Source organism: Helianthus annuus, chromosome 10 (assembly GCF_002127325.2).
Source record: "Helianthus annuus cultivar XRQ/B chromosome 10, HanXRQr2.0-SUNRISE, whole genome shotgun sequence".
In the NCBI taxonomy this organism is placed as follows: Eukaryota; Viridiplantae; Streptophyta; class Magnoliopsida; order Asterales; family Asteraceae; genus Helianthus; species Helianthus annuus.
This window is the reverse complement of record NC_035442.2, coordinates 130,481,240-130,502,277: the sequence shown is the minus strand read 5'-3', so window position 1 is coordinate 130,502,277 and position 21,038 is coordinate 130,481,240. Positions and strand designations below refer to the sequence as shown.

Genomic DNA, 21,038 nt, shown 5'->3' with positions numbered 1-21,038 from the left:
GTTATGAAGGATACGTACGTAAAACCTACGTACACCCCATACGCGCTACTGTTCTCGGATGAAGAACAGGGATGATACGAGTAGTTGATACGAATAGTCTAGTGTCACATAACATGGGAAGCCCCCACCTGTATAACTTACTATTGGCCCAGTAGAGCCACCCGTTACTTACTGTTACGCACTTACTTACTGTGAACTCGCTCAACTAGTTTGTTGATCATTCTGTTACATGCCTTGCAGATCGTTAGGTACTTGGAGCTTGCACTGGAGAAGCGGGTCGTTGTGGACAAGGATCGTGGTTTCTACGTTGAACTATTATGACATTTAAAACTATTAACTATTGTTGGATTATTTACTATGCTTCCGCTACACTTTGAAACTATGGTTATGTTTTGAACACCTATCGTATTGGATGGATGGTTTACATTTATTTTACTTAATATTAATTACATGTTCAATATGATTGGTGGCTTGATCCTGGTCAGTCACGCTCCCAAGCGGTGATACTCCGCAGGTGGATTTTGGGGGTGTGACAGATTGGTATCAGAGCCATTGGTTATAGAGAACTTGGTTTTAATATGGAAAAACGTTTTTATTAAAACCAGACTATAACCAGAACAGTGCTCTCAACGATCCACAACGACGCTTCGCTCCACGTGCAAGACTCGACATCCTAGGTAATAAGGTTTATGTTTGTTACCTGCTTGCTAGAACTGCATAGAACTTTGCTCGTAGTATGCTTACATTACTTTGCTCACTACTTGTTATTGCTTGAGAACACTTACGTGCTTACACTCTCCTGTCATTGCACTATTCGCGAACCTTTCTCACTTATGTTGCCTTTGATGTGAAGATCAATGGCCGGACATATCAACATGACACAAGCCCAGTTGACGGCTCTCATTAACGAACGAATTGCTGCGGCACTGGCAGCCATACAAGCAGGAGGTCAACACGTTCAGTCACCTGCTTGCACCTTCAAAAATCTCAAGGATTGTCAACCTAGTACCTTTAGTGGAACTGAGGGGGTTGAAGGCCTCCTTCATTGGTTCGAGAGACTCGAAACTGACTTCGAGGTGCATGATTGCCCTGAGTCACGTAGGGTAAAGTTTGCTACTAGAACACTCGAAGGTGCTGCATTAACCTGGTGGAAAGCACAAGTTCAGATGTTAGGGCTGGCAGCTGCTAATGCCACCCCCTGGAACGAGTTCAAGGACTTAATTAAGGAAGAGTTTTGCAGTCGAGAGGACATCCACAAACTTGAGGTAGAGTTCCTCAACCTACAGATGGTGGGGTCTGAAATTGAAGTTTATACGAGGAGATCAAACGAGTTAGCCACATTTTGTCCTACTATGGTAGACCCTCCCACCAAACGCATCGAACTGTATCTCAAGGGTCTGGTGCCCGAAATTCATAATCATATGACCACAGCTAACCTTGGCACTATCCAGCAAGCCACTCGATTGGCTCATCGTCTCACAGACCAGGCTGTAGAACAGAACAAACTACCGAAATGAGCTAAGACTGATACTGCATGTGCTTCTAGAGATAACAAACGCAAGTGGGATGAAAACCTGAGCACGGGATTAATTTTGGTCCAGCCTCTGACGCAGCAGCAAGAGATAGATGACTACCAGAGCTCCAAACAACAGTTTTCTAGTAGTCATGGGCAGAAAAGATATCGAGGAATTCACCCATGGTGCAACAAATGTAACAGACACCACGGTGGCCAGTGCAACAGGGGTCGTTGCCAGCGGTGTCTCAAGATTGGTCATGAAGCTAAGGATTGTCGAAACTCACGTCCTGTAACTCAAGAACAACAACGACCGCCTCAATCTTCACAGAATCAACAGCAACAACAAAGTTTTAAAGGATGTTTTCAGTGTGATGCTAAAGATCACTACAAGAGGCATTGTCCGCATATGAACCAGGACCAGACTCAGAACCACGACCATGGAAACAGGGACGACAATGGTGATAGCGTTGCGGAAAACAGAGGAAACAATGACGCCGGAACCGCGCGTACGTGATTGGTCAGGGTGACGCAAGGAACGATCTTATCATAATAATGGGTAAGTTTCTTCTTGTCGACTTCTATGTTACTATATTGTCTGATTCGGGTGTGAATACCAATTATATGTCTTTGAAAGTTAGTCGAATGTTAAAACGTACACCAACTCCCTTGAACACCAAACCTGTCGTAGTGTTAGCTTATGGTACAAGCCTAGAGGCCACACATAGTTCAGGGTTGTAATATTATCCTCGCTGGGTAGACGTTCCCTATCGACTTCATTCCTATAGTTCTGGACAGCACCTACACCTCGCGCACCGTATCGCTTAGCTCCATCCGAATTGGAAGAACTATCGACGCAGCTACAAGAACTCTTGGATAAGGGATTTATCCGACCTATCTTTCGCCTTGGGGAGCTCCAGTACTATTCGTGAAAAAGAAGGATGGCGCTTTCAGAATGTGCATTGATTATCGCGAACTGAACAAGGTCACGGTGAAGAACCGCTATCCTCTTCCTCACATTGACGACTTATTCGACCAGTTGCAAGGGTCGAGTTACTACTCTAAGATTGATCTAAGGTCAGGTTACCATCAGCTGAGAGTCCGGGATGAGGACGTCTCCAAGACAGCATTCAGAACTCGCTACGGCCATTACGAGTTTCTGGTCATGCCATTCGGGCTTACGAACGCGCCTGCAGTCTTCATGGATCTTATGAACAGGGTGTGTAAACCCTATCTAGACAAGTTCGTTATCGTATTCATCGACGACATTTTGATTTACTCAAAGAGTCAGGAGGAACACGAGCAGCACTTACGTCTTATCTTGGAACTTCTTCGAAAGGAGCAACTGTACGCAAAGTTTTCAAAATGCGACTTCTGGCTTCATGAAGTCCACTTCTTAGGCCATGTGGTGAATAAGGATGGGATTCATGTCGATCCATCCAAGGTAGATTCGATCAGGGATTGGCCAGCACCGCGTACACCAACAGAAATACGCCAATTCTTGGGTTTGGCGGGTTACTACAGGCGATTTATCAAAGACTTCTCCAAGATCGCGCAGCCGCTTACTATGCTAACACAGAAAGGTGTCGCTTACAGATGGGGTAATACGCAGGAAACTGCTTTTCAGTACTTAAAGGATAGGCTTTGCAGCGCACCTATTCTCTCATTGCCAGAGGGCACAGATGACTTCGTGGTTTACTGTGACGCATCGATACAGGGGCTTGGTTGTGTATTGATGCAGCGGGATAAAGTTATTGCCTACGCCTCTCGTCAACTCAAGGTTCATGAACGGAATTATACGACGCATGATTTAGAGCTGGGAGCTGTTGTTTTCGCGCTTAAGATATGGCGACACTACCTGTACGGTACCAGGTGCACGATTTACACCGATCACAGGAGTCTCGAGCATATCCTTAAGCAAATGATTTGAATATGCGTCAACGGAGATGGGTTGAACTACTGAACGACTACGAATGCGCTATCAAGTATCATCCAGGCAAGGTCAATGTTGTGGCCGACGCCCTCAGTCGAAAGGACACCCTACCTAAGCGCGTGCGAGCGCTACAGCTTACTATTCAGTCCAGTCTTCCTGCACAGATACGAGCTGCTCAGATAGAAGCATTGAAACCCGAAAACGTCAAGGCTGAAGCTTTACGCGGCTCAAAGCAACGTATGGAACAAAAGGAGGACGGCGCCTACTATGTAACGGGGCGTATTTGGGTCCCACTTTATGGCGGTCTACGAGAGCTTGTGATGGACGAAGCGCACAAGTCTCGCTACTCGGTACATCCAGGTGCGGATAAAATGTACCACGATCTCAAAACTACATATTGGTGGCCTGGTATGAAGGCCCACATCGCCACCTATGTTGGCAAGTGCTTGACCTGTGCGAGAGTCAAGGTTGAATATCAGAAACCAGCTGGTCTACTTCAGCAGCCTAAGATACCGCAATGGAAATGGGAAGAAATTTCCATGGATTTCGTTACAGGCCTACCGAGATCTCAGCGTGGGAATGATACAATATGGGTCATAGTTGATCGACTCACCAAGTCTGCACACTTCCTGCCGATTAAGGAAACGGACAAGTTCTCCACTCTCGCAGACGTCTATCTTAAAGAAGTTGTTTCGAGGCACGGAGTGCCCACCTCTATTATTTCGGATCGCGATGCACGATTCACGTCAGAGCTATGGCAAGCAATGCATAAATCTTTCGGCTCACGATTAGACATGAGCACAGCATATCATCCTCAGACGGATGGGCAGTCTGAGCGAACGATTCAAACACTTGAAGACGTGCTTAGGGCATGCGTTATCGATTTCGGCAACGGCTGGGAAAAGCACCTCCCATTGGTGGAGTTTTCGTACAATAACAGTTACCACATCTGCATCCAAGCCGCTCCATTCGAGGCATTGTACGGACGTAAATGCCGGTCACCTCTCTGTTGGGCAGAGGTGGGGGATAGTCAGATTACAGAACCAGAAATGGTAGTCGACGCTACGGAAAAGATTGCACAGATACGACAACGCATGGCGGCGGCTCGTGACCGTCAGAAAGCTTACGCAAACAAACGCAGAAAACCGCTCGAATTCCAAGTTGGGGATCGAGTGCTACTCAAAGTCTCACCCTGGAAGGGTGTGGTTCGTTTTGGTAAACGAGGCAAACTCAATCCACGGTAGGTTGGACCGTTCGAAATCACTGAAAGAATAGGCCAAGTAGCCTACAGACTAAACCTACCAGCTGAACTCGGTGCAGTTCACAACGTATTCCACGTGTCGAATCTGAAGAAGTGCCTGTCAGATGAGACCCTCATAATTCCTTTTAAGGAACTCACTATCGACGAGCGGTTGCAGTTCGTCGAGGAACCAGTTGAAATCACGGACCGGGATGTTAAGGTCCTCAAACACAAGAGAATCCCTCTTGTCCGAGTTCGTTGGAACTCCAAACGTGGCCCAGAGTACACCTGGGAACGCGAAGACCAGATGACAGAAAAGTACCCCAGTTATTCGAAACCAATGCAACCACTACTGAGGCTGAAGCTACTACTACTGAATTTCGGGACGAAATTCCAAATCAACGGGGGGATGATGTGACACCCCAGGAAAACCAGTGAACGATATACCTTACCTAGCTTCCTCAGTGAGTGCGTACCAAATTTCGGGACGAAATTTCTTTTAAGTTGGGGATAATGTGACAACTCGAATTTCCAAGATTTCTATTTTGCATTTATTGCACGTTCATTGTTCGTGTAGTTAATTACTTGCACAATTAGTTTGCTATGGAATTGTATACGCTTTGGTGCAATAAATCGTAGTGTGTGATTGTACATGGTTGTTTGTTAATTATGAAAGACTTTATAAATATATAAACTTGGTGGTGAAACTGTGGAATTGTTTGAGATGGTGTGCTTATGTAAAATATGATACTTAGGGAGGAAAAGTGTAATTAGCGAAATCCTAGAGATTTATAACCCTAATCCCTCTTCACTAATCATTGACACAAAAACCAAAGCACATACTGTTACTCTCTGAATCCCTGGCAATCACCATCATTTTCATCACAAGCACAAGTCTCCTACATCAATCTTAATCTTGCAATCTTGTCAGAATTAATCCAAGGTAAATGATTATTGTTTATTGATTGTTTGATTGTATCAAATCCTGATTATTAGAATGCTTGTAAACCCTAGCTTTGATTTGATGGTTCTGTGTTTTAATTCAAATCTTGATTAATGTGTTATGATGATGATTAGTCGTGAAATCAATTGTTTGATTACAAGATATGCATGATATGGTGAAGATCTTAATTGTTAAATTGATTCCTGTTGTGAAATGAACGAAATAGGGTTTTCCAGATCGTATGAATGAGAGAAAGTAACTGATACGATCGTGATTTTGATTCTGAGTTTTTGATATGGAATGTTAGTCCGATCTTGGAATATAACTGTCTGAGTTTGTAAATAAGAAAGCACAAGGTCCGAATTTTTATGTTCTTGCTTTGGTCCGAGTTTAAAACAGTCAAACATGTCTGAGTTTCTTGAATGATTAAGGTCCGAGTATATTAAGTTCATGTGTCTGAGTTTAATACACTAAATGCTTGTCCGAGTTTAATGGAATGTATATAAGGACCGAGTTTAATTACTCATGCCCGAGTTTAAATAGAAGAAAAAGGACCGAGTTTAGTGGAATGAATATAAGGACCGAGTTTAATTACTCTTGTATGGTCCGAGGTTAATTATTCGTGTATAGTCCGAGTATAATAGCAAACACTATGTCCGAGTTTCCTTATCATGCTTCTTGTCCGAGTTTATTCAAGATCATAAGGGTCCGAGGTTAGGCAAGTAATGATGGTCCGAGTTTAAGGGGGCCATATGTCCGAGTTTATATGAATATTCAAGGGTCCGAGTTTGTGAGGATCCCCCCCCAGTCCGAGTTTAACTCCTCTCCTTTTGGTCCGACTTTTAAAGCTCACATGGTCCGAAAATGTTAAGGTTATGTTGTCTGAGTTTTAAACCATGACTTGTTCTGTTCGACTTTTAACAGGGGAAGCCCCCCCCCCACACTTGTCTGAGTTTAGAATGGCAAGGCCCTGCCTGATATTGTTTGATGTTCACTTTGAATCAATGAATTGCATGTTACATAATGCTAACCTGCTAAGCTGTGCATGACAATTTGTAAATCCCTGACTACGTTAAACTTGTAAGGTTTAATAACGATGTTAATATGATAGGTATGTTAACGGTGACCATTAGATTATTATACATGTAAGATTAAACCGTGAAATCAGGGACGCTACGCGTGAATTGCGTGAATAGGATTGAATGCTTACATGATGTATGATTCTACGTGAATGATCGTATGATATTGAATGCAACTATATGATTCTACGTGCGTGAACATTCTATGTGATGTCATCATGTACACAATAAACACACACAACACAATCGCTTGGATATCAAAGATGTGTAAACCCTAATTTGATGCAAACACTTACATCAAATCATGTGCACTATATCCTAGGTCGTGTGTAACGGGCTTAGACGACTAACAAACCCTAGAAGCAATAACATACCGAGCAAACCAAGGTGAGTTCACACTCCTACTAAGGCATGGGATTCCCGGGTTGTGGGAATGGGTTAAAGGTTTCAATTGACTTAGAACGTACAAATGCTTTCCTAGACTATCACCTACCATGATCCTCGGATGTCAGGATGGTTCCGTAGGTTAGGATAACACCTACGTGGTCATATGCCAAACACTGCCTCGGATGTCAGGCACGCACGTAAAACCTACGTGTACGCATTACTTCTATCCTCGGTACAAAGGATACGTACGTGAAACCCACGTACACCCCCGCGTCTCCTATCCTCGGTTATGAAGGATACGTACGTAAAACCTACGTACACCCCATACGCGCTACTGTTCTCGGATGAAGAACAGGGATGATACGAGTAGTTGATACGAATAGTCTAGTGTCACATAACATGGGAAGCCCCCACCTGTATAACTTACTATTGGCCCAGTAGAGCCACCCGTTACTTACTGTTACGCACTTACTTACTGTGAACTCGCTCAACTAGTTTGTTGATCATTCTGTTACATGCCTTGCAGATCGTTAGGTACTTGGAGCTTGCACTGGAGAAGCGGGTCGTTGTGGACAAGGATCGTGGTTTCTACGTTGAACTATTATGACATTTAAAACTATTAACTATTGTTGGATTATTTACTATGCTTCCGCTACACTTTGAAACTATGGTTATGTTTTGAACACCTATCGTATTGGATGGATGGTTTACATTTATTTTACTTAATATTAATTACATGTTCAATATGATTGGTGGCTTGATCCTGGTCAGTCACGCTCCCAAGCGGTGATACTCCGCAGGTGGATTTTGGGGGTGTGACATCAGATCTTAAGCCTGGTAACAACATCTAAACCCCTAACGATCACCGACGCTATCAGCATAAGCGTGGCGCTTACTGAAGAAGCGGTCAGACTAGGAAAATTTTCTATTATGGAAGTGAAAAAGGAGACTCCTGTAGAGTCATCTGGAGACAACAAGAGAAAGCTCGTAAATTTCAAGAAGGTTACTCGGGCGAGTAACAAGAAAAAGGCCAAAAAGGGAAAAGACTACATAGGTATTCTACCTAAGTGCGACAATTGTCTACGCTATCATGTCGGGCGATGTAAATATGGGAAATGTGATAACTGTGGGAAGAGAGGGCATCCTAAGGAAACTTGTAGGCAAGATACTGAAAGTAGGAATGGAGGCCAAGATGGTAGCAAGAATCACGGAGGGAACAACGACAGTGACGATTATCCAGGCAGGACAAGTGACAGACAGAAACGTGCTCAAGGTTGTCTTAACTATGGGAGCAAGAAGCATTTCAGAAAATACTGCCCTAAGAAGAATCAGGCACGAGGATAAAAGCTCAGTAGCAGGGCTAGGGGAGCACACCAGGAATCCAAGCATGGATATCGGTACGTCCCATATCACTCAACGTTATGCATCTGTGTTGCCAAATACTGTTGCAAATTTTCGGTTTCGCATCTCTAGAGTTCGAGAGTGTACTTGATATAGTAGCACGTAAGTTAGATAACTTGCACTCGATGGAACTAGCCAGGTGAAACTAGTGGAAGCCAACGCAGTGACTAGAAACGACAAAATAAAACACAAGATGATCATTCATTCATTAAGTTTAAAGATACCACAACACCATTGTTTGAAAATGTCGACACATAAAACAAGCTACAACCATGGCAAGATTAAAATGTGTTCACATGACACAACAAAAGACTTAAATAAAACGTGGTTTAAAGACATGTAACCCGTCCAGGTAAGGGTTACACCTCCTAAACCTGGATGACATCGTTATTCACTGCGCAGCTTGACACAATTGTACACTTCGCCAGATCCATCAATTTCCTGAAATACATGTAGTTTGAAAAATCAACAAAAGTTGAGCGAGTTCATGTAAAAGTGATTATGTATAAACCTTTAAAGTATGAATAAAAGTCCCTGGTATGTAGCAATAAGGAAAAAGAGATCACCAATGGGTTGCAAAGCCACTAGTATGTGTGAAAAGGTGCAGGAAGACTCAAACCAAGCAAATTTGTTGCCGGGCTTCGGCTGTAAGACACAGTCACTTCTATGGGCCGCCCCGGCCTCATGGGTGTGGGCTCGCGACACCCAAATAGATCTATCACTTATGTCCCTCGGTCCTAATAACGAGGATTGATGGCCTTAAGTGTTGTACCCACCCTTCATATGATCTAGTAGTAAACCCTCCTTAAGCTAACCATACCATGTAATAAACGTTTGTAATAATTGTAACATGTATTTCACCCCCGAAGTATAAAACTGAAAACAGTTAAAAGAAAAGGGGGACATGAACTCACTGTACTGCGACCTCTAAATCGAATCGTCAACCCAAACTCTGTCAGCTACGCGACGACCTACACGTACTAATGTCTATTAGAGAAACGGGCCGTGCCTTGGCTTAGGGTTTAATGTTTTTGAGTTACGACTCTTAAGTTTCCGATTATTATTCCAAGTTATAATGATTAATTAAAATAATTATCTTAACTTTAAATTATATTTGGGGTTGGAATAATCGTTAAACAATATTTTGTATTTATACTTCACAAGTATTTTAACTTCGTATTTCCTTCCCAATGATGGGGGTATTTATACATGTATTATTGTGATTCCGAAAAATATATTTTTAGTCCCACTTAGAAAAATATATTTAACCTATTTGTCCAAAAATAACATATTCCCAAAATATATGTATTTTTTCCCAAAAATAATATATTTTACTTCATTAATTTCCAAATTAATATTTTACCAAAATGTATGCGTAAGAGTATTTTCTGAATTATTACATAAGTTACGTTTTAGCTTCCGTGTCGCAAATAACAAATGCGTAACTTAATATTTATTCCGTGGAGGTTTTGGTATTATTTTGGGAGTTGTAATTTCCATGGTATTTGTTAAGTTATATTATTTTACCCTAAAAATAATATAACTATCTCGCAAAATAAACAAATAGTCACACAAGTCTCTTGTATAAAATATATATTTTAAATATATACTTATCCATTTTTATTTGTAAAATCAACCTCCGATACTTGGTATTTTGTAACAAAACGATGGCGAAGTTTATCTTGGAAACTAAGTTAAAAATATATTTGTAAACACTTGTTAGAAAAATACTTTCTAAGTGTTGGATTTTTAGAAAAATTTCGCCAGAGTTTCCTTTGTAAATGGAAGTGTCTATGCTTATAAGCATATCATTTTCTTTTAAAAATTTATTCAATAATCACCAACAAGCTACTAAACAATATTACACTAGTCAAGTGCAAAAATAATGCACTTTACATGACGACATGAACTTGGTGTTTCATAAAAACGCGTAGTAACTTAGTGGGGTGTTTAGTGGGTTTAGTTACCCTCCAAAGTGTGTTTATTTTTGTTAAAATCTTACTCTCGGGGTTTTTAGATGTTCACAACTTGTGAACTTATTTTACAAAAATACTCATTTACAATATTTGCATGTTTCATTTGCATCCTTATACTCTCTTTAATTCCAAAAATAATGTATATGCAAATAAAGTTATGATCCTTCAAAACCCGTCTTTTTAACTTGGTTAGTTTAGAAAAATCATCATCAAGACTTGGATTTACAAGTTTACTAGTTTACTTGGTTCATTATTTTCTTTAGAAAAGCACCCTACTTTCAAGTTCATGTCTTCTTTAGTGGATGATTATTTCATGCACACATAATCATCCCTAACTTGTTTAGTCATGTTTTTAATCATAACTTTAACAAGCTTCATAGGATGTCTAACCATCATGTTACTAGTAATCATCAAAACATCAACAACATTACCAAAACAACTTCATAACAACTTTATTTCATCAAGTTTTCATCAACAAGTTAGCTTATGTTCAAGACTTATCTTTATGATTTTTAGTGTTTTTGTAGTTACATCATAATATAACCATTAACCGCCATAAATATAAAATATGAGAAGATCAAAGAAGCTTACTACTAGCTTTGAAGCTAGGGAAGAAACAAGCTTGAAAAAATGAGTGGTTAAAGGCAAACGAGGGAGGTCCTTGACGATCCGTGAGCTCCACACTCCGCGATTCGCCTTAGTGCACCTTGTAGTGGGTTTAGAACACTTGAACAAGAATTGAAAATAAAGAAGGTGGTTACAAGGGTTTCGACTGTAGCTTGTTTGGGGAGGCGGAAAGAAATTTTTGTGATGAAGTGTTGAGGATAATGGTGATGCTTATAACCTAGTTTCCTTTTAACCAATGGATTATATGTCTAGGAAGTACCATACATAATCATCCATAATCTCCATAGAGATTACATGGGGAATGTACAAAATTCAAATAAAATATCTTGTGGGGCCATGTGAGCCGAAATCAGTAAAGAATTGGGGGGGGGGGTTAGTGTAAGTTTTGGTAGGTATTTGGTGATTAGAAGGATGCTAAGTGTAAGTATCAATGGTGAGTACAAGTACAATCATAATCTTGACATTCCCTAGGTGATCACATGGGAATTTGCAAGATTTATAAAAAATCTTGTAATGGGTCCCATGGGGACGGTTACTATGTGAGGGGGGGGGGGGTAAATTGTAGATTTATGGGTAAATAAATTAATGAGTGGGAGTTTAATGGTATGCAGTGGCGGAACTAGACCTTCAACTCAGGGGTATCCCAAAATTTTTTAGGGGTGTCCTCGTACTTGTTCAGGGGTGTCCTATGTATAAAAATCGGAAAAATTTTTTTTTTACACTACTCGTAAAAACTTGAGCCGTAGCCCGGGCTACGCCCGTTTACACTACAGGTCCGCCCCTGATGGTATGTATAGCATTTAGCGCGCACCGGGTATTATGTAAGGTGTTATGTGTTCGGGGACCATAACTAGCTCAGAAAAAGTGTAATAATGTTTTTAAAAATATTTTTGTGTTCCAGGTAATGTCCGGTTATATACCGTCCCGTTAAAGTGCTAAGTGATAACGTAAAGTGTCCTTTATGTAACTTCTAGTGACCCTTTCAATTCCCGATACTTAGGAAAGCATACAGAATCATTTTGCCATATTTTTGCAAGTGACTAGCATATTTAAAAGCTGAATTTTGTTTATAGGTGCAGAATTTTTGCAGTTTAAGTGTGTTTTAGGCACTTTCTGGCACTTTAACTATCACCTAGTGACGCAGTTTTATAGTCTTCACTTCCCTACACTCCCTACTAGTGTAGTATTCTGTCTCTGGCTCATACTGGTCTCAAAAACATTGTCTGTCTATATGCTGGCATTGTCAGCATGTATCTGAGTTACCCGCTCACTGTGCTAACTGTGCTTTGTGCATCAAGCTTGTCACTAAAGTTTGTGTGTAATATATGAAGTGATAGTATGAAATGTGATGCATATGTATGTATGTAACAGAAATCAGGAAGCAGTTTAAATTGTCAATTGTAATCAAGCACAGTCATTAAGCACATAATTAAGATTAATTAATCGTACGGTACCTATAATTGTGAGGGTTGTCACATCAGAACCGATCTCGGCATCTTCTGTTACACAAAGATGCCGTTCGGTCTCAAGAATTCCGGCGCGACATACCAGCGCCTGATGGATAAAATTTTCGCTGATGATATTGGAAAACACATCGAGGTCTACATCGATGATCTGGTAATCAAGAGTCCCGAAGAGGACCAAATGCTAAAGGATATTGAGAAAATGTTCAACTCATTGAGAAGCGTGAATATGAAGTTGAATCCTGCCAAATGTTCCTTTGGTATGGAAGAAGGGAAGTTTTTGGGCTTCATAGTCACAAACGGCGGCTTTAAAGTTAACCCAGAGAAGGTTCAAGCAATAGAAGGAATGCCATCGCCAAAAACAATCAAGGAGATGCAATGATTAGCCGGCCGTTTAGCCGCGCTAAATCGTTTCCTATCAAATCACGCTGCAAAGTCATATCCTTTTATCAGCACCTTGTGCAACTGCGTAAAGAAGCAAGAATTTAAGTGGACACCCGAGGCAGAAGCCGCATTCCAGCAGATGAAGGAATGTTTGATAAAGCTCCCTACTCTGACCGCGCCGTATGAGAAGGAACCACTCATACTGTACTTATCTTCTTCGGATAAGGCAGTAGGGTCGGTATTGATGGTAGAAAGAAACGGAGTACAAACTCCAATTTATTATGTCAGTAGGGTGCTTATTGATCCAGAAACGAGGTATTCAACAATGGAAAAGCTGGCACTTGCGCTGCTTCATGCTTCTAGAAGGCTGCGCAGATGCTTTACGGGGCACGTAATCACAGTACTTACCAAATTTCACATCGGAACAATATTGCAAAAACCAAGACGTCTGGGCGGTTAGCAAAATGGGCCATCAAATTGGGGGGCCACAACATTTTGTATAGGCTGCGCCCAGCCATCAAAGGTCAAGTCTTGGCGGATTTCGTCACAGAAGTTCCAGTGGAAAAAATCAAAGATTGCGAGATTGTTGAGACTCCCATGAAAGACACGTCTAATGAGTTGTGGTTTCTATACACTGATGGGGCACCAAATGAGGACGGCGCAGGAGCAGGGTTGCGCCTTGTGAGCCCCGAGAAGCATGAATTTACATACGCCATCAAGTTGGATTTCAAGAACACCAAAAATGAGGCGGAATATGAGGCATTCCTGGCAGGCTTACCTCTCGCCATAAAAATGGGGGCTCAAAATCTACAAGCACATGTCGACTCGCTTTTGATCGCCAGTCAAATCAACGGAATCTATGATGCAAAAGGCGAAGTTATGGCCTTATATTTGGATCAGGCGAAAGAATTGCTTCAGCAATTCAAGTCATACAAGGTAGTTCACATCAATCATTCCGAAAACAAACCAGCAGACGCTTTGAGAAAGCTCGCTTCAACTTCCTTTCAACATCTCGCCAAAGATGTAAGGATTGAAGTACTCAAAAATCCATCAGTCCTGCTGCGCCAGGTAAATGTGATCGAAATAGGGCAGCCATCTTGGATGACCCCTATAATTCAATATCTGCAAGAAGGAATACTCCCAGAGAGCAAAGCAGAGGCAAGGAAGATTCAAAACAAGGCCCTGCATTATGAGATGAGTTGTGGTATTCTATACCGAAAGTCCTTCTTGGGGCCCTTATTGCGCTGTGTGGACCCCCAGGATGCGAATTACTTGATCAGAGAGATTCACGAAGGGATCTGTGGCATCCATGCAGGCCCGCGCATGGTTGTCGTGAAGATTATGAATGCTGGTTATTACTGGCCAGGGATGCATGTCGATGCTCTAAGGGAGTTGCGCAAATGTGACTCATGCCAAAGACACTCCCCGAAAACCCTGCGCCCGAAAAAAGATCTCATTCCTGTATCCACTGCTTGGTCTTTCCAACAGTGGGGAATTGATATGGTGGGACCTTTCCCTGATGCTCCAGGAGCCGTGAAGTTCATAATCGTGGCCGTTGATTATTTTACTAAGTGGGTGGAGGCCAAGGCTCTCGCCTCAACCACGGCAATGATGGTGCGCAAGTTTATCTGGGAGCACATCATTTGCAGATTTGGTCTTCCACTCAAAATCGTCACAGACAACGGTACCAATTTTGCTTCCGAGGATCTTCAAAATTGGATGAAGTAAATGAAGATTGAGCATACCTTCTCCTCCGTTGCACATCCTCAAGGCAATGGTCAAGTGGAAAGTGTCAACAAAAGTATCATCGAGGGGATAAAAGCCCGACTGGGCACAAAGAGAAGAGGCTGGGTAGATGAGCTCCCAAGCATCCTGTGGGCTCACTGAACCATGCCGAAGACAAGCACTGGCGAAACTCCTTTTAGCCTAGTATACGGCTCGGAGGCAGTTATCCCGGCTGAAGTTGGACTCCCCTCACCACGCTTGACAGCAGTCAACACGGTTGATAATGAGGCAGAGCGTCGTCTTGACTTGGATTTGCTAGAAGAGAGGCGCGAAATTGCGCGAATTAAATAAGCCAAGTACAAGACACAACTGGAAAGGTACTACAATGCGAGAGTGCGCATTTGTACCATCGCTCCAGGAGAATATGTCTTCCGAGACAACGAAGCTTCGAACGCTGAGCGCCCAGGAAAGCTAGCACCCAAATGGGAAGGCCTATACTTAATACATGAAGTGCTAGGGAAAGGGGCATACAAATTGCGCACTCTGGATGGATACATTATCCCGCGCACGTGGAATGCGCAACAACTGCGCAAGTGCTATATGTAACTACTTTTGGCCTTGCGCCTTTACTTTCTTATGTTGGCTAAGTGCCTTTACGATTTCTATGTTGGCTAAACGCCCTACTTACTTACGATGTACGTTGGCCTAAGCGCCTATTTCTCGAATCAATGAAAGCATATGCCTTATGTTTTCTTTCATCATAATGACTTATGCGTTACAAATGCATGTTAAACTTTTGATTAGCACGAAAACACTTCAGTAAATTACGAGCTCTTGAGTTACGCCTCCAAGGTCCTCCGCGAGCACAGTGCGAGACCGGCCAGTTACACTCACACAAGAGCCACACTTACATTTATTCGCGCTAACTTAACCAAAGTTTCTAGCAACAGTGCAATAATTGTAACTGGACAAGATAAGCAAACATAAAACATTATATTTAACAAGCGCAGAAGCGCAATGATTACATGCGAAAATAACAAGACATCATCAGTTTAAGTTCAAAATAAGCGCGACCGCGCAACATGTTACATTTAGCATCTAAAACAAACTACAAGATACAAAAGCCTATCTAATCATTCGTGGCCGTCACCATCGTCGTCATGTTTGTCATCAGCATGTTGGTCACCAACACCATCACCATCACCACCATCGCCCCCCAGCTCTTCCTCATCAGATAAGTCAACCATCTCTGGTGGGTCCAGAATAGCCTTAAGATGATGGCACCAGTCATCATGCTCTAAAGCTTTCGTGATCAAGTTCATCACAGGCAGCGCTGGATGATCGTAGGCACTTTCAGCACGTGTCAACTCTGCATTGGCTTCATCAGTCACCAAACAGTGACTTGGGTCAAACTCCTGCCCAAAAATCTCCTCAGCATGCTGCGCACATTCCAGATAACCTACACAGTGACCAACTGTAACAACTATCATTAAAATTAGTAATTAGAATAATAATTAGTCAATAAGGAAACCTTAATTGAGACACCCAAGTAATTCCGCACTAACCCTAAAATTTCCGGAATAATCGGAATCAGGATCAGGGCCCCTAAAACTCAGGGGGGTTAAACCCTATTCGATAATTATCTTAAATTATGCGTTGTATATACTGAATTTCGAATGTTGTTGATTCACCAAGTCTAGTCTATGCCACTGACTAGGCTAATCTACAAGCTAGGCCGCACCTTTACGGACCGTAAGGGTTAGTCCTTACGGACCGTAAGCCTACCAGCTTGCCTTACGGACCGTACGGGTTAGGTCATACGGTCCGTAAGCAACATGAAATTTGGGCTATAAATAGCCGACCTTGGCATTCGACTGTTGGTGTTAAAACGTCGATCGAATTCGTTCTGTACATCGATGTTAGGCTGTTATATCACAAATTAAACACACACGATCACGAAGTGCTGCCGCGGAACAGGGTAATTACTCGATCGCTATTACGATTCAGTTTCCGAGATCAATATATCCAAAGAATGTTTAAGTGCCGCCCACATTGGGTCATACTTTGTCGTTTATCGTTAATTCGATGAATGAGTTTAAGTATTATACTTTGTCGTTTGTCGTTAATTCGATGAATGAGTTTAAGTATCGCACTTTGTCGTTCATTGTGAGAATTTGATCTCGTGAGATATCGTGACTGTTGTATTGATCACTAACCCTGTTTTGTGTGCATTATTGTTGAAATTAGGTTAACAGGGCTAAAATCATATTCTGTCAGTACTAAATCTGCAATGTGAGTTATTCTCTTTTTATCAACTGTTTTACAATACTCCAAATTATTTCCAGAATTATAAATTACAGTGATTAAGTTTATGTAATCACCAAGTTACAGCCGGTATGTGGGGTATTGTGCACTTTACTTGATAATCGTCACCATTGGGGCATCCATTGGGTGATATGACCATAATCACAGACACCATTGGACAGGTGGGCCAATGGGTCGAGTGGTAAAGTACTGTGGGTAGTTGGTTGATATCAGAAACATTGTAAAAGATCTTAACACTGTGAATTATAACAGATGTGTCATTTTCAGCAACTAGAATAATTCGCTCAGCATTTCCCCGCTGATAAAATCTTTTCCAAACATGTTTCAGGTGATCTGCTGTAATTCAGGAAAAATGCAGGGGAAGCATTTCAAGATTAAGATAGTGGCTCAATATAAAATAAAGAAATGTGTTTTATCCAGAAAATCTTACTATTGTAAATTATCAGGGTTTTACCCCGAATTGTGAAATAAAATAATCGGGAAAAGTTTTTAGCTTAAACGATCCTGTAAATAAAATTTCCGCTGCTAAACTCACAATAAACAAAGTACCGCAAGATTTCTGTCCCACGGCTCCTGGAACGGGTCAAACCGGGCCGGGGGCCGTGACACCAACCGCGCGCGAGGCATCGATGAGAGCAGAAACAGTCCCGTCCACTTCCCCAGCATTCAAAATTGAGTTGGCCATCTACACCAAAACAAACAAATGAGAAACTGGCTTTACTAAATAAAACCAAAGTTAAAAAGAGAACAATACCAGCAGTATTCCCCTGCCGCGCATCCATTCAGCCTCCGAGGACAGCGTGTCAACAATACCCTGGACCTCAGCATAGTTGTTCTGTGCCACATTAAGGGCAGATGAACTTATGGCATGCGCCTCCTCGGCCTTTTGTCGGGCTTCCTCAGCAGAAGCAGCCTTCAACCTTTCGGCCTCAAGATCGATCTCCAAGGACTCACTTTTGTCAACCTGCACTCGCAGGCGACACTTCAACTCTGCGATTTCAACGTCCTTGGCAGCCAGATCTTTATCCTTACTGGATACTTGCGCCTTAAGCTCAGCCTGAAAAGGATAAAGGACTTAGATAATTCTATAAGCAGAAAACATGAACAAAAAGATAACGCTTTACGCACCTCAGCTTGCTCCTTAGCAGCTTGCGCATCTTCAACTTTCCCTTTCAACTCCGTAACTTGACCCTCAGAATTGGTAATTTTAGCTCGAGCCGCATACATGCGCTCGTTGTCTTTTGCACAAATCTTCTTCCAATCAGCACGCTCATTCGCTAAAAGGTCCTCAGCAGCACGAAGTTTACCCTTAAGGCCTTCACCGCCCCACTCCTCCGATTTCCTGTCGGATTCAAACTTTGCCTTCTCCTCATCAAAGGCAGCCTTCGACTTTTCAAAATCTTTGATATGTTTTAACAACCGCTCGCGATACTTCTCCCATTCCTCCCGCTCCATAACCATGGTTCGCCACTCACGAAAAATTTGATGGTTAGCAGCACGGGTGTTGGCCTCACCAACAACAGAAGCGTGATACGACCCATTGTGGGTTCGCGCTCTTTGTCAGTTAACCTCACCACGAGGAAAGGATTCCAAGAACCAATCGCGACAAGGAGCGAACTCCAGAAAAGTGTCTTTTTGTCTCAAACCCCATGGCGGTCGGTGCGGAGCATCACCACGAGCCTTCTCGGTATAGGACTTGTAATAAATATCTCCCAAGGTATCCTTGGGACCTATAGGAGAGTGCGGCATTGCGCTTTGACCTCCCGCGCCAGCCTGGCCAACAACAAAACCAGCACTTGCGCCTCCGGCAGCAACAGATTGGTCTTTTTGAGCACCAGAGCCCGATCCCTCACCGGTAGGAGTTACTCTAGCAGTCTGGCGGGAGGCATCAGTCTGCGCAGTTTGCGCCAGCTTCTCAACCTCTGGTTCTTTCTTTCTCTCATGAACGGGCTGGTCAAGCCCTGTGATGTGAACGACCTCCGAACCCTGTGCCTTTTCAGGAAGGGTTGCGACAGTAACCTCCGGCTCCTTGGGCTCAGTAAGAGGCTTGTCAGCAGCTCTTTTTCTCTTCATCTCCTTCTCCTTATCAACAGGCTTCTCGCCAGCCTTTTGCTTCTCCTTCTCAGACTCAGTAGCCTTGAAGGGTTTGATGGTAACCTTGGTGATCTTAGGCCTTTTAAGCGCCGGCTCTGAGGGCTCTGTGATGACAACTCCCTTCTTTTCAGGGGTCTTCTTTTTGGCCTCTGCAAAAATAAAGTGTTAAAAAAGAGTAGACAAAGGAACGTAAAAGTAAGATCCAAGAAGCTAACCAGGAGAAAATCTGTAAAGAGAGCGTAAGTTGCTCTTTTTCAGATCAGGGGGACCCCACCAGGCTTTGGCATTACAGAAGCACCAACCGCAGCCTCCCTACTCCTTTTTCTAATCAGCTTCACAGCAGGGTCTTCCTCCTCCTCCGCTTCTTCTTCGTCCTTTTCTTCTTCATGCGCGAAAGAAGATGGAGTGGTCCCAGCATCAGGGTTGCGAGAACCCGTGCTCCCTGAGCTCCTTGAACCAGCAGCTCCCGTCTTCTTCTCACCTACACGCGATAAACCCTCAAATGAGTCACTAATAATAACGTAATCTTCTAAGTTACTTTGACGAAGGCGGAGGGTACCTTTATCAGCAACACTAGCAGTTGCGCGGCTACTCCCACCCTTTTTACTGGTAACATCAGCATCAAGGGTGATGACCTTCTTCTTCTTTGGCTTCTTCTTATTTTCTTCCGGGTCGATGCCTAAGTCGCGCAGCACACCTGCAAAGATGGTAGACCAGGAACTTAACTCTCCATTGGAAGATCCGACAGACTCCTCGCTGGAAAGATAAACAATCTCTTTCCCAGCAGAGATCAAAACGCGCAGAGGTCGAGGGTTTGGTATATGCACACCTTCAGTTGCAGTAGGTGGATCAACGAAAGCATCAGCAACTGGGTACATAAAATGACCCTTAATCTGGTCATACCAGTATTCTTCTCCAGCCCTAAGTGGGCGCACACCCATAGACCCGCCAAAAGTGGGGAACGCAGCTTGATACAAATGCGCCTCTACACGTTAAATTACACAACTAAACACAAGTTACGAAACAAGAAATCAAAGAAATGGAGAAAATTACTAACCTCTATCGTCGAACTTTAAAATTGGAACGTCCGTGCTATCCGCCGCCCATTGGTCACTCATCCCCGCCGCTACTAAAACGTTTTCACCAAACACTCGGTTTGGGGTGGAAGTAATCTGGAGATACCAATTCTCCTGCTTAGGAATCGACAGATCTTCCTTCGCAATCGGCTCAGACCAGGCGCGGAAGGTCATGGCGATCGCTATCACCTCCTCGCGAATATAAAAGAACTTTGGTTTCCAGTCATGGAAACTCTTGGGAGGGTTCAGAAGTATCTTCTTCGCGCCACCTCGACTGGCGAACGAGTAGAAGCCCATATTCCTGATCAGCTGGTAAAAGACCCTGAATCTTTCAACAGTGGGCTCAATGCCATGAGATCGGCAGAGGAACTCAAAATGTCGAACCCTAACCATCCCAGGAGGACTCATCTGCGAGATATGAAACCCATAAAACTGAAGAATATGGGGCATAAAATTCATCGCCGGCAACCGGAAGTTGCCCTGATGAAAGCAATCTTCAAACAACGTGATGTACCCCGGCGGTGCATCAGCGGCCGTTTGATTCTGACCGGGATACCTGGCATCCCATTCCGGTGGAAACCGGAAACTCCGGACAATCTGCTCGAACAGCCCCAGATCCCACTTGAGGACGGGAACATGACCTTCTTCACCGGGATTGTCTTCATGATGTTCTTCATCCATGAATATGAGTTTAAACTTCGAAAGTTCCGAATTTCTAAAGATGTGATGTAGAATCTTGAAGATCTCCTATCGTGTTCTTCAGCGATTTAAAGATTCAAGGAAATCGAAAGCAAGAGGAGAGAAGACGACAGTAGAAGAGGAAAAAGTGATTTCCTCCCTCATCTCATCGGATATTTATACCCATCGCATTT

General features: G+C 42.9%; 1 protein-coding gene across 1 annotated transcript; it reads left to right on the top strand.

Moving 5' to 3' along the window:
• Window positions 1-13,321: 13,321 nt before the first annotated feature.
• On the top strand, window positions 13,322-14,674 carry LOC110881499. Its single transcript, XM_022129732.1, has one exon. The coding sequence runs from the start codon at window positions 13,322-13,324 to the stop codon at window positions 14,672-14,674; it is 1,353 nt and encodes a 450-aa protein (XP_021985424.1).
• Window positions 14,675-21,038: the final 6,364 nt, after the last annotated feature.

What these genes read in the sequence shown, in the direction of transcription:
- LOC110881499 (XM_022129732.1), top strand. Translation starts at nt 13,322, where the DNA reads ATGCTTTACGGGGCACGTAATCACAGTACTTACCAAATTTCACATCGG.